We start from the raw sequence: 13,748 nt of genomic DNA, 5'->3' as shown, positions 1-13,748 counted from the left end.
GTGATATGATTCTCTAATTCCGGATAAAGTAGAACTTGGAGGTACTTTCGTCTCTCTGGGGATCCATCATTATACGCCGGTAAATTTTCCTTTCTCCGACACAATGGTATACCTTTAGGGTTATTTTATAGAATCAATTAGGACATAATGTATTGTTTATGTAATTTTATGGTTTTGTCAAGGGTGTGAGGGATTTATTAAGCTTTGGGTGTTTGCTATTTTTGTCTCCATGTGCAATAATTAATTAAGCTTGTATATGTGATGTTGAATTGGATTGATAAACAAAGAGATGAATTTGGGTGCTAGGTTGGTGACGTGTGTTTTAATATTATGCAATTTGGGGTTTCAGATGTTGAAGGCAGGGTAATAGAGTTAGAGTCACCATAAATTATTATTTTTATTTATTATTTTGCAGTTTTAGGTGTTTTCACTGTGAAAATTCACCATGGGGGAAGATTTCAAAGTAAGCAGGCTTACAAGGAGTCTATAAAGGAGGTGAAGTGTGCTATGTTGATGGAGTTGATCAAGATAAAATATTGTTGACATTTTATACAATATTGGGCTGATGATTTGGGGTACCAAGCACCCCTAATTCAGTCTTGGTGTAGGATTCCAGGGAGTTAGGAGAGTAGTTGATATTTACCTATAACAACTGATCCGGAGGCATTTGAGATGTGTGGTATGTCTCCCCTAGGAACAAGATGTTGGAATTTTACATTGTGTGTGACAGTCCAAGGAGGGTGTTCATTGAAGACGAACTTGGAGTATATGAAGAATATCTAAATCGTACTACTTTCATGTGTTGTATAATTGATGATGTTGAAGAAGAAGAGCCCACTATTGAAGACGAGGATGTTGAAAGGGCTAAACTAAGAGTTGCCAAGGGAAAGCAGTAGGTGCAAGAAGATAACAATCTAGTATCTAAGAAAAAAGGGCAGAAAAACAAAAGTGCTTGCAAGAAGCCACATAAGAGGTATAACACTAGGAATGGAAGGCAAAGAAAAGTACTTACATAAATCAACCAGGAAGGCCTAAAAATTGTGATCGAATAAAAGAACCAGGTGAAGGTAATATCTAGCTTTGGCTTCATGTGAGTTTTCGGAGTTTGATGCAATTTTGTTTCCTATGTTCATGGTTTTCTAATGATGATTTAAAAAAAAAATTGGTATCCTAATGATTTTTAGGTGAAGTAGCCCCACCTCTTGGAGCATAATAGTTGCCTAAAGTATATTACTCACAAGTGCATTACAAATTGTGCAAGAAGGCAGGTCATAACAAGAGGACATGCTTAATAAGGCAACAAGTAATACTCATTTGTTAAGAAGTAGGTGGTTTAGTAATTGGTTTGTGAATTTTTAATTTGTCTTGTGTATATTTGAATGATCCATAGCAAGAAGCTCCTAATGTGCAACAACCACCTCAGAATGTTCAACAACCACCTCAAAATGATCATGAAGTACTTGAACAATCTACTTAGTGGTGTCAAGTATATTATTTAGAACTATTTAATATATTTGTAATTTAGAGCTTAGCATGCTAGACAATTGTTGGTTTAATGGGATGTCATGTTTAAACCAGAAATTTCTAAACAATGTTTATTGTTGTTTAGTGCGCTCCCACATTCAGTTGCTTAATGGGTTTTTTGAATGTTGAATGACTGTATTTTGACATTAATGGAAATGCAAGCTTTGTTTGATCTTTTGTCTTGTATCATTGTATAAATTGGGAACTTAAGATGTTATATATGATTATTTATGAACATGGAATATTATACATGAACTAGTTTTGTGTCATGCTTGCAAGTTGAGATACCAAATTGATATTAAGTATCTGCTATGATGGATTTGGCAGTAAATATAAAGAAAAAGAACATATGGCGGGAAAAAATTAGGACTATTGGCTATGATTTTGGCATAATTTCAAGGATCGAGAGAAATGGCGGGAAAAATTAAAACAATTGGCACCATAGATTAATGGACGAAATTATCATCGTAAAATTGACAGATAACAATTATGTAACAGAGTTAACGGCCAAAAGTACTGAAATTCTGTCTGGATCTAAACATGAAGTACCGAAATGAAGTTTGTAAAACATGAGGTACCAAAATTTATAAGATGCGGAACGTTAGATACCGTCGGAACGAATCTTCCCAAAATCAATTTAAATCTAGTGGCATGACCAATTGACCATATTAGTAAAAAATTAAATACCCGCTCCATCGAGTAACGGGGCGAGTGGAAACTAAGCAAGGCCCACAACCCGACACCTGACCCAAAGTCGAAAAAGGAAGAAGGACCAAACAGGTTCGTTTTGGGAGGGAAATAAAAAAGGAAAATGGCGGTAAAGCCACACTCAATTCTCTCTCTCTCTCTCAGCGATTGGATCTATTTGTCATCTCGTGAAATCTGAGCGGCTCCTTCGTTCGATTCTGCATCCGCAACCGTCGAGCTAGCGATTCGAATGTCCAGAGGTACGCTTCGATTTAGGTTTTTCTCATCTTTCTTATCCTGAATTTGAATCTGTTTTCATTTACGCACCTAGAAAATTTCCTGATTGGTTTTCCATTCATTCGATTTATGCTCTCTCCCAGCTTTATCTCCGCCCTAGGAGTTGAGATCTTGCCGCCGACGATTCGGCTCTCGCAGATCGGAAGCACCGTCCAGATTCAAAGCAAAGGTACGCCTCTATTTAAATCTTGTTGAACTCGCTACTTCTCTGTGTGTTCATATTCGATTTCGTATTCTGTTTATGAGGATTTGCATCTTAGGATTCTTAGCAATTAGGAATCTGCTTATATTGAAATTGCGGTGAGGCGAGTGATGTTGCTATTGAAATCGTTGTTGGTTGTTTAGCTGTATTGTGTGTTAAGAGCTTGCCTGAATAATCTAATTCCGGCCATTCCAGTTCCGAGGGATTTAGATTTTGAGTCATATATATACTTGTTTGAGTGTAGGAATAGGAGGGAAAAGTGTGTTGGAAATGCTATGAGCTTTTTTATTTACTTTCAGAATGCCAGAAGAAACTTTGGTTCAATGTTATTGCTCTCTCCCTGCGCACTATCTTCTCTATCTATTAGGATTACAATCTTTGGTGAATTTTCTCAGAGAAAATAGCAATTATGTTAAAACTGCATGACATCTATTGATTATGCTGACTGTGGTTACAAATTGGCTAAATCCCTCTTAGTTCACGTGAGTATTACATCTTAAACTAAAAACTACCCTTTTTGTTTTCCTATTCTCAACAAGCCGATTTACAATAGCTGAATCCGCTGCCACTCGAATTCGATTCTGTGGTGCCTCTTTGGTCGCGCTTCCTTGAAATTTTTTGGATGGCTACTCTTCCTCTTTGTCTTTTGGTTTGGCCAACCTGCTGGCTGGGAAGTGCAGCCGAGCCATTAAAGGCCGCGGACCTCTTGACTTTTGATCAAACCCCCTCACGCACACAAATCCTGCACATGGATCCAAGCAACTCTTTTAGCAAACTGACATTTTATTTCGGCCATAGGTTGCTAAGGAACTTGCTAGAGGCACTTTTTCTTCTTCTTCCCATAAATAGAAAAGTCCAATAACGGGTGAAATGAAACACATTTACTAAGCTACTGTCAAATTTAGTAAAAAGTGTACACTCTAGCAATATTTGAAGAAGTAATTAGATTCATGTACGACGCCGGAAATACTTGTTATACTTCTTGTCTATGAACCTGCAGAATGCTAGTATAAGAGCTCTGTCTTCGGAATTCATCAGAAGGAAGATAATTGAATTTCCTTAGCTCTTAGGGTAACATGTTAGAAGGGAAGTAGGTTTCACATGCCTTGCAAGGTTAAGGTTTTCAATATGTGTAGATATAACTACATCCTGTATGCATAGGGGAGAATGTGCATACAAGTCACAAATGGAAACTAGACTAATATGGATGACATGAGAAATAGGGAAGCGGCATATTTTCATACCTCTCCAGAATGCTTGTTGAATTTCTGGTGTTGTTAACCCTGGTAAGAAGCACATTCTAAGTTCCAGTTTGTCGGTGTCACTAGACCAAATTTTAAAAGTTTAAGTTTTATACCTTTGAATATTGTTGGTATTGAGGTTCCAAAGTACACAGTCCTCCTATTCAGATTCCACAACCAGCCTCTTGGAACATCAAGAGGCTCAAGGCTTGAATCATGATCAGCGAATACCTGCATTGGACATCATATGTAATCAATATCTTCAAACTTGAAACCTATTCCTTAAGACCTGAAGAGAAGTAAACTGAGCCTAGTCAAGCTGTATCTCACCTCGTTAACTTGAAAGTAGGTGCCGTTTAGTGGGAAGCTCCCTCTCATTGCTGTTCGGCATGGTATCTGTCCAAGATGTATTTCAAAAGTAGTTGAGATTTTAATTATTGTCATTATCTGATAATGGTGTTACAAGTATTTCATTGTTTTACTTTTGCTATTTATAGAGTTAGTAGTGGCATTAACAGTTATACATGGTTATGACAATACTTTTAGTTTGATTAGCATATCCTTACCAAGAGAGTCCCTCGAACTGTTGGTGAATATGCTTCCCGTGTACTATTGCATTGGAAACACTCCTTATCATTACACAATTTGCCGGATTCTTGAGAAGTACATCTAATCTCTGGTGGTTGAATGGAGTTTGCTGTTTCACCTGGCATGAACGACAAGGTTAGTTAGTTTCATTTGGCTGTTGAACTTATGGAAAGAATAGAAAACACATTAGCTTTGCACAGGTCACATATCTGAGAAGGGCAAATCTTAAACCAGTTTCTTAGTGGCACCGATGAAAATAGTACTCCTCCTTGATACACTTGGGGCTGTTAAGTATTCCTAAAGATAATGTTGCCCACTTTGGAAGATGGTTTTAGGCCAAATTTCTTTAAAAAGGGCTGGAACTGTCAGGTGATTAAGGGAATTTAATTGCCACAATAAGAATTTCAATATAGTTTGGGTTTTCTATATCATCTGCTTACCTGGTGTCCAAATGGCCAAAAGGTAATTGCATGGATCATCAGGTTCTCGCTTCTCCAACCCCAACTGTATTGGCACAAAGACAGATCAGGGATTAAATATTGGAGTGCTTGGCCAAAACAAAATTAGGAACGAGAAAATGATACTTAGCCATGAGCTTGGGACTCTAATATCCCGTAATTTACACTTGCATGTAGATATTCTTAGCATGCAAATTCCATATATTTAGCAGATAGATATTGCATACCTTATCTAGAAGAGGGTGTGAATCAGGTAGTTCATAGCTGCATTTTGAACAACAATAATTAGCAACACAGTAATTCTGGGTCATTGTTAGGTGATAACATCAGAATAATGTCATGGTCTACAAAACTATTGAGTTTCTTTTTTCTAAACCAAATCTTGTTCGTTTTTAAGCATCTAGACCTTTTACGCACTGGATTTTCACTTTCCTTTGATGTGATTCTTGGCTTAAATGATTAGACATGGGTCGAGTTTTATTGAATTAAGTGGATTGATGTCAGTGCATACTTACACTTGGTGCTCAGTTCGTAGCCGGCTCACATTCTTAAGCTTTGGTGTAGGAAGAGATGCAGCATCTGGTTTCAGAGCAACTAAAGCCTTTGACATTTCTCCTTCTTGAAGTTCCATGTTTTGTTGCATATAGTTTTGCAAGTTCTGAGTGAACTGTTCCATGTTAAGTTTAATCGTAGGAATTTCATCTGGGTCATCACAGAAATCCTCAATGTCTTCTACTGTATGTGTGCACTCTGGTTCTGGTGATGCCGGTTCTTCAATAATAGGTTCACAATAATCAAGTGCAGACTTTGGTGTTGATTGTTGGCTTGCCTCAAGTTGGTTTCCTCCCAATTGTTCTGTTGGGTGAGGACGAGGGAGAGGGAGAGGGAGAGGTAAAGGCATTCTGTTGTTGATTTCACCAGGGTTTTGATAGGTATTTCTGTCTCCAGTTGCACTCACTATACTTTTCTCCTCGGGCCCTGGCAAGGCAAGCCTTGCACTGCATCAATACACATTATTAGTAAATCTGTCAAATAAAATAAATGTGAAGTGGGTTAGATAAGGATTATTATTTGGCAGATTAACAGCCTATGATGTGGTGTTTCTTGTCCGTAGTTTTCACTAGACTGAGGGTTGGTCAATAGCCAATAATGGGCCTCTGAGTACATAATACTATGATTCGCAAACCCTTTTATTTTTTATTTTCTAACTGTGTATGTATTTTATATACATATGGTGATAGCAAAGTTATAATTGTTATCCTTGATGAAATTCTAACCAAATATTCATTTAGGACTAATTTTACTCGTCAATGTTCTCTTATTGGTGGTGGACAAATGAAAACGTGTTCTTATCTTTTGGAACTACCTACATGATGGAGTTTGTGAGTAAAATGCAGAGCTGGAGCAATTACTAAACAAACCTTGCAAATGCACTTGCAAAATGCCTACATTCTCCTCTCATTGGACATGCATTGCAATTTGGTTTGCTTTTGGTGCAGAAGACCTGCATCAACGAATGCCATTTTATCAATTCTAAGCCTGTAGTAAAAAAGAGGAATGCACCTCATATGTATCATGAGACAAGACAACATACCTTTCCAAATGTTATCATCTGGTAGTGCAGCTCATACCTGTCATCAAATATTGAGAGCGTTTAGCCTATTGTATCAGATTTAATGAACACCAATTTTTTTTTCTGGACTCTCCCACGATCATTTATATAGACATATAGTGTATTGGTGGAAAGAATATGAATTTGGACTTACAGTGTTCTTTGGTCAAGCTTGCAGAGTCTTGGCCACAAGTACTTTTGTATGGATTCCAGCATTGGGTACCTGTGAAAGACAGAAGCATTAGTAATATGTTGATGTATGTGGAAGAGATTTCCATTATGACACGGTGGCTTGTTATACTAACAGTTCTAGAAGATGCAACTGCAGTGACTCGGGCAAAGGCTGAAGAGGTACCCATCCCAGTCGTACAGCTATGCGTCCAACATTTGTATCCACCTTCAAAGACAATGATATATCATGATATTGTGCTTCATCTATTATTCAGACTTACTTGATATGTAGATACTCACCGGAAAAGCAAGATGGTGAAGTGTTAATAGCCTCACACACTCCACGCTTTTTAGTCCCAGTCCACGAAAGCTCAGCAAATACTCTCTACAGGTATAAGCATATGTCACACATATATGGCACACAAACCACGGAAATGATGCATAATTTCACTACTTTAGTAGGATAGCCATGGCAATTGATAATACATTGCAAGTAACTAAGTTCTAGACTTTAGATTTTATAAATAGAACATTTTTCTGTATTAATTATATGGGCTTACTTTGCTTGGTCAGGTGGAACATCTCTCAACCATTCTAGATTGACACTCCCATGTTCTCTAAGTAGTCGGTTAAGGAAGTCCTGCACAAATATCTCAATCATGTTGCTGGTTCTGGTTTATAGGTAAAAAAATTTAAGCGCGTGCGCACACACACACACATATTTACATTTTAGTTACCTTGATTCTTTCTGCTAGCATATTATTCATCCCCCTCTCTTTGATAGTTTGGGCAATGTCATTCACATTTGCAGTTCTCACAGCTTCCCAGTCCACTGAATCCATTGTCTTTGCTGTTTTTTCCCTTTTTCTTCCATTTGGTTCTGCTTGTTCTCTTAATTTGTCCCAGTCCTGAGCCTTTTTCTCTTTTCCATGTCTTCTGTTCTTAGTCTTTGGGGTGGCAGCATCTGCCTTACTGACTTCATTGAAGATTAAATCCAACTCTGGACCTTTATGCACATCTGTGGTCTCTCCAGAACTGTTGCAATTTTGCTGAATCTCATTTATATGCTTCTCAGCAGGTGCGTCAACCTTATTTTGGTTCCCACCAATACTGAATTGAGATTGATTCAAATTACTTTTTCCTTGAATGTAATTGCATGATTCACTGAAACATCTTTGTGCATCTTCATCGTTGGCAGTAAGCTTATTACTTGTTGTATCTTGACTCACAGATTCTGCTGTTAGTACACTCTGTTCCCCCAGACTGTCTTCATATTTGTTCTTGGAAAAAGATTGGATTACCTCTTCAAACAAATCAGAGCATTCAACACGCACTGCTTCTGGGTTGGAAGTATACCGCACACAACAATTATTGGAAGGGTCCTGAGATGCTCCTCCTCTCTCTATATATTTTCTTTCGTCATCCTGCTGCATGCATATGGGTTCATAAAGTTCACAATTCAAATTATCATGAGATGACATATGGCTGGTTCTGACACTCTCGACTTCGGTCTTCTGTAAAAACAAACGGAAATGATCCAAACTGCCATCTTGACTTGTAATAGGTGCATCCTCTGTCTCCGAGTTGCTCTCACATGATCCTGTTTTATCCACAGTGTGAGAAGCTGAAGAATCCACAGAGTTTTGAGATGAAACTATATTAAATCCGGTTGTCAAGTCTTCCTCTATGTAACATTCTGGTGCTGGTCTTGGGTTCTTGGTGGTGGACCTGTTGACTAATGAATGTGTTAGCTTGCAGTCGGGCTCATGTGCAGAGATAACTCCTTCACTAGTGGTTTCTGCATTCACATTGCTACTGACTACTTTTTCTTCACTATGCTCAGTGTCATGGAATGTTACAGAACTACAATCACAAATTGGCTGGTTTGATATCTCACTAATGCACACTTCTGGTTCGTCTGTTAAGCTCACAACTTTTTCATCGGGTGCATTTTGATTTTTTACTGACTTCACGGGAAAGCGTGCAGCAAGTGACATGAAAGCGGAGCTGCAAAAAACATAAAAGGGGGAAATTAGGTAAGGTTTGCAATTAAGCTTTGTCTAATATCAAATCTCTAAGTATAGGCTTGAAAAAGTATTCACCTAGACAGGTGGTCTGATACATTTTGAGTCAGAAAAACTCCTACCACCGAGTCCAAAACTGATCCTTTCCACGGAGAGAAGCGTCTATCTCCTGTGGAAAGTATAATAATACTATCAAGAAAATTAATATCTAATTAGTCATACGTGAAGCTGATTTTCTATCTGTGTACACAAGTGGAGGACATCCTGGGGTACTTTACATTAGCATAATTGAACAGGATAATTGGTTTAATCAAATATTATTTCTTTTATCTAGTAGCCTGCACTACATAGGATGGATTGCAAAAAACTGAGGTTGCATAAATCTTGTTCTTTATTATGGTCTGATGAAGTATATGTTTCCCTTGCTTGTCAAGTAGTCATTGTCTAATGTATTGCTGTCATCATAAGCTTTTATGGTTTAGTAGAACTTAAACATAGAGTCCAACTCATTTACAAATGACACCATTCAGCAGATGGCCAACTAGCATAAGGTGAAGGTGAGTGTGGTTAGCCTTGGTGAGACAAATAAAAGATATCTTAAAATACATCCTAGCTCCCCTGGAAATTACACATGTTGACTTTTGCATTTCTGCTCATTATATGCATGCTACTAAAGCTGCATTGTCTAGCTAGCTGATTATAATGTCATTATCAACTAATCTCATAATGTCTTCAAAATAATCTTCCTTGCAGATAAGTTAAGAGCTACGTACCTTGCACAAGATGCATCCGGGCGATAAAAGAGTCTGCACGACCTTGGAACACACTACGCTCTTCTTCCCACCATTTTGCTTTTTGTTCATCTGTTCCATCAACGCCTTCACTGTTGATGTTATCCATCAGCAGCTTCCATACTTTATCAGTCTCTTCATCAAGGTCAACTTTAGGTCGTGGCTTGCGTTTCTTGATAGGATCAAAAGCCCCATTGAATGGTACAACAGTGTCGTCTCTTCTATAAAGAACCAAAGCAGTGTTCTCTTGCATTTGTGTATTATAGACAACATTATACCCCTGATATGCAAATTTGCTGCTTTCTCTATTTAAGTTCAAACATTTTAACTGATCAGTGATGGCATCAACAGAAAGTATTTGTGTGCTTGCTAGTTCTGGTGGAACACCTGCAATCAATGACCAAGTAAATTTCAATTGCCAGTATGGACAACATTCTTTATTGAAACGTAATTCTATTGGCATACCTGATGATCCAGAAACAAATGGTTGGTTGTTGTATAGCACAAGGCTTCGCTGTGAACTGGTAACAGAACTTCTCTTTGTTCTCTTTTTCTTTGCCATTGTGGCACCCACATCAGTGACTAGGGCATCCATGCATGTCTGAGTCGAGTTGTAGTTCGGAGCTGTTTGCCCGTTATTGTCAGCTGGTGGTTTGGTGAGACAGGTACTCTGGAGCAGAATGTGCTGTGGTGCTCTGATTAGAGAAGCCATGTCACGTACCCGTGTAGGAGCTTTTGATCTTCTCCTTTTTGAACTCTGTGTCTGATTTGCAGGCAGGATAGTTTCAACCTCTTGCAATTTTGATCGTCTCCAATCATTTTCTGCCATAGTCACACGACATGATGTGCTTGATATGATGGAAGTATATGCCTTATCAGTTCTCTTCTTCTTATATATGTATGGAAAATGCATATAGGACATCATGTTGTCATATGCTGGCATATTATTGTAGTGAACTCCGAGAAAATTTCGGGGTCTGGGCTCTGTCTTCTCAACAGCACTAGAATATTTCCTCTTAAATCCATTCAGTTCATTTTCATGTGTCAGTATCATAGATGAGCTGCAGTTGGAGTCATTTGGCCTTGGTGAAGAGGATTTAGTGTCACCATTCAACACCGTTTGTACAGAATTTTTGTGGCCAATCTGAGAACTCACTGTAGCTTTTCCTTCAGCAGGGTCTTTTGAGCAATCAACATACTCTCTTGCCTGTAAGGAACTATTTCTGGCAGGAGACGGTGTGGCTGGAGAGTGTTGTTCAGGCAATGACAAGTGATCTTTCAGCCATTGATTTGTAGAAAGGACGAGTTCATGGGCTAACCCCGTCTGTGTGTTATCTACCATTGAATTAATTCCAGGTCTGGGCTGCACAGTCGATCTTGTTGCATCTCCATTGGTGCAAAAAGTATGCACCTGTGAGTCTAAACCTGAATTTAAAGACTGGCAGGAGGATATGTCATCTGCTTGCTCTTTCAAATCATAATTTAACCCCCTTTTGCATGATCTCTTGGTAGACTTCAGTTTATTTGAATCGGTACGCTCTCCAAGTTCCTTTGGTGGGGGAGGAGTTGCATTTTTGCCTACTGCATTCTTCCTCACATACTTCCTTCTGACTTGAGTTTCCTTATTAGTGGGAGGTTTCGGCAGAGGCTTTGGTTTGCCTTCTCTAATAACCTTGGGCCTGTGCTTTTTCCTCCTTTGTTTCAGCTCCGGTGTCTTATTCAAGTCAATGTTTTCGTTCCCTTCCATGATGATGTCATTCTCTTGGAGCTGTGTCCGGTTCTCCTGGAGCTTTGTATGATTCTCCTGGAGCTCTATTGAAGGAGTAGCATGTGGAAAACTCATAACAGGGTGTGCTGCATCTTTATTATTTCTTGGATCAAAAATTTCAAATGTGGTAGTACCAGTATTCGTTTGCTCTTCTGTTTGCTGTTTTTTTCTATGATCCACATTTGAGCTAGCCTTCTCTGGTGTTATGGGTGCAAATTGGCCACAGGTGGTCTCAGGTACTGAATTCAGATCATATTGAAGGTGGCAGGGAAAATCATCTGCATAGCAATATTTGGCTCCTTCAGCAAGAGAGGTAACATAAACTACATACTCTATAATGTATTGATTTATAGTATAGTGTATCTCATTTCTTGTATCTGTAGTCATTTTAATTTGTTGAGTGAGTATGTTTAACATGCTTTGCTCAAGTATAAGATAGTAAAACCACTGAATGAAAATTATGAGCAAATTAAATTTGTGTTGCAGCTTACACTGAGGTTCCCCATGCATGATTGCATTAATATCTACAGCACTGGAGGCAGCATGCGCAAGGGCCAGGAGATCTATACAAGGTACCTCACGCGACATCTCGAGTGTGTTGCCAGCACCAAAAGGTCCAGCTCCATTATTCCCTTCAGTGTCTTGTAAAGCAAACGGGAATTTATTTGGGGGCAGAAAAAATTCATGGTGGTTATATTGGTGTTGCTGGGGAAGTTTTGGGAGAATAGGCCTGTACGGAGTTGTTGGAGCACTGCAAGAAGCCCAATCATGTAAGGCATCTTTCCTCTGTTCGTTCATATCCATCCCTCAGTCTTTACTGAAGGACCTAAAATTTTTAGATTTCCCCTGCCTTCGGCTTCTATGTCTTCCTAAGCTGACTGAATTCAGTGAAATCAAGCTTTAGAAATACCTGCCACAAAGGAAAAAAAAGAAGCAAAATTTTGAGATATTTTAGGAGAGAGAACAGAGAACACAGATGGAGACCAAAAAAAGAAGAGATATATCAAAACAAACACCTACCCAGTTCATCAAAAACATCAAACTGTGGGGTTCTTCATCACTCTTAACCCCAGTTTTGGAATTATCTGCCATAAACAAAAAACAAAGGGAATTTTTTAGAAAATGTAAGGAGAGTAATTGAGAATCAGTTCTGAGCTAAATCTCAATTCTTACCCAGTTCACCAAATCATCAATCTCTGCAAATATTCATCACTCTTGTCCCCATTTCATGGAATCACCAACCATCTAGAAATATTCATGCAAATTAGAGAAATGTCGGTAGATAAAACCAGGTAGAAGCCACACTCTTGAGCTAACACAGCAGAACCAGTTCTACCCTGTTCACCACTCACATCACACCAAAATCACCTCACTAAAACAGATCTTCTAAACAAAACACAAAACCTCTTTAAAATTTCGAAACAGAGCAGAAAACAAAACCAAACAAATTATGTGGTAGGTAAAGCTCATCAGCTCAATCCCAGTAATCCCACCATAAGTGAGATTTTTCGGGGACCAGCTGGAGCGAAACTGAAATCGTGTATATGCTCTTAACGATCTCCCACAGAGAATGCTACTTTATTCTCTAATGTTGGTCCAATTCAATCCAGTAACCAAACCAAAAATATGAGAAAAGAATCCGAGGCTGGATGTAGAGTTTACCTTGATCTCATTTTCAGTGACTAGAAGACCAGTAAGGTGGAAAACAGAGCAAAAATGAGAAAGGGTCTTCTTGCTCTTGTTCTTCTCTACCTTCAGAAAAGTGTGAGAGAAAATGAAATTGAAGCCCGAACGCAAACTCCAGAGCTCTATTTAATAACTGATAACATCTTTTTCCGGTAAATGACCCGGTCTTATATATTAATATAATACTTAGCTTTGTACTGTACCCTTTTGTTCGTTTGTTGAAAATCAACCGTAGAGTAGCGTAGGCAGTGTGGTGTGCTAGTGCAATAATCCTCATTTCCAGGGGCAGTTTCGTAAGTATAGTTTTTCTCAACAGCCCATCGGTTGTGTAGCGTCGAGGTGGCCTCCTACACGTGATCGACCTACAACTCAAAGGAGTCTATTAGTATGACACGTGGCTCCCTCAGGCCCGGAAAAGGTCAATTATAGGCCTCCGGGATCTAACGTCGTTCCCGTCAGGGAGGGGCGGCGGGTTCGAGGTCGGAATATTTAGTTTAATTAATATTTTATTTGTCTGCTTCCAGGTAGTAACGGAGCCATCACTTACGGCGTTAAAGTGGTCCCGTATAGCAATAACAAAGGTGCACGAATTTCTAGGAGGAGGTTGGGCTGTTGATGGATTTGGCGCGCATGTGACGGTATTCATCAGTCCTAAACAAGGTTAGTGCTAATTTTTTTTGCTTATAAATTAGAAATTAG

General features: G+C 38.8%; 1 protein-coding gene across 4 annotated transcripts; it reads right to left on the bottom strand.

Moving 5' to 3' along the window:
• Positions 1-2,972: 2,972 nt before the first annotated feature.
• LOC126797698 (protein ROS1A) lies at positions 2,973-13,177 on the bottom strand. Of its 4 annotated transcripts, none has more exons than XM_050524394.1 (22): positions 13,026-13,176; positions 12,537-12,608; positions 12,384-12,448; positions 11,855-12,273; positions 10,061-11,641; positions 9,578-9,982; positions 8,883-8,973; positions 7,518-8,787; positions 7,341-7,420; positions 7,081-7,165; positions 6,915-7,006; positions 6,764-6,832; positions 6,592-6,628; positions 6,419-6,501; positions 5,513-5,995; positions 5,225-5,261; positions 4,980-5,043; positions 4,518-4,657; positions 4,282-4,347; positions 4,068-4,182; positions 3,955-3,993; positions 2,973-3,452 (listed from the first exon to the last, which is right to left on the bottom strand). In XM_050524394.1, exons 4-22 carry the CDS (start codon positions 12,165-12,167, stop codon positions 3,337-3,339), a joined length of 5,166 nt encoding a protein of 1,721 aa, XP_050380351.1. In that variant the 5' UTR covers positions 12,168-12,273; positions 12,384-12,448; positions 12,537-12,608; positions 13,026-13,176; the 3' UTR covers positions 2,973-3,336. The 4 variants fall into 4 exon arrangements, with proteins under 4 accessions (XP_050380351.1, XP_050380352.1, XP_050380353.1 ...); XM_050524395.1 differs by having other exon boundaries at positions 12,537-12,700; positions 13,026-13,171; XM_050524396.1 differs by lacking the exon at positions 13,026-13,176 and having other exon boundaries at positions 12,537-12,720.
• Positions 13,178-13,748: the final 571 nt, after the last annotated feature.

Source organism: Argentina anserina, chromosome 6, assembly GCF_933775445.1.
Source record: "Argentina anserina chromosome 6, drPotAnse1.1, whole genome shotgun sequence".
Lineage (NCBI taxonomy): Eukaryota > Viridiplantae > Streptophyta > Magnoliopsida > Rosales > Rosaceae > Argentina > Argentina anserina.
This window is presented reverse-complemented; position numbering and strand designations above follow the sequence as displayed.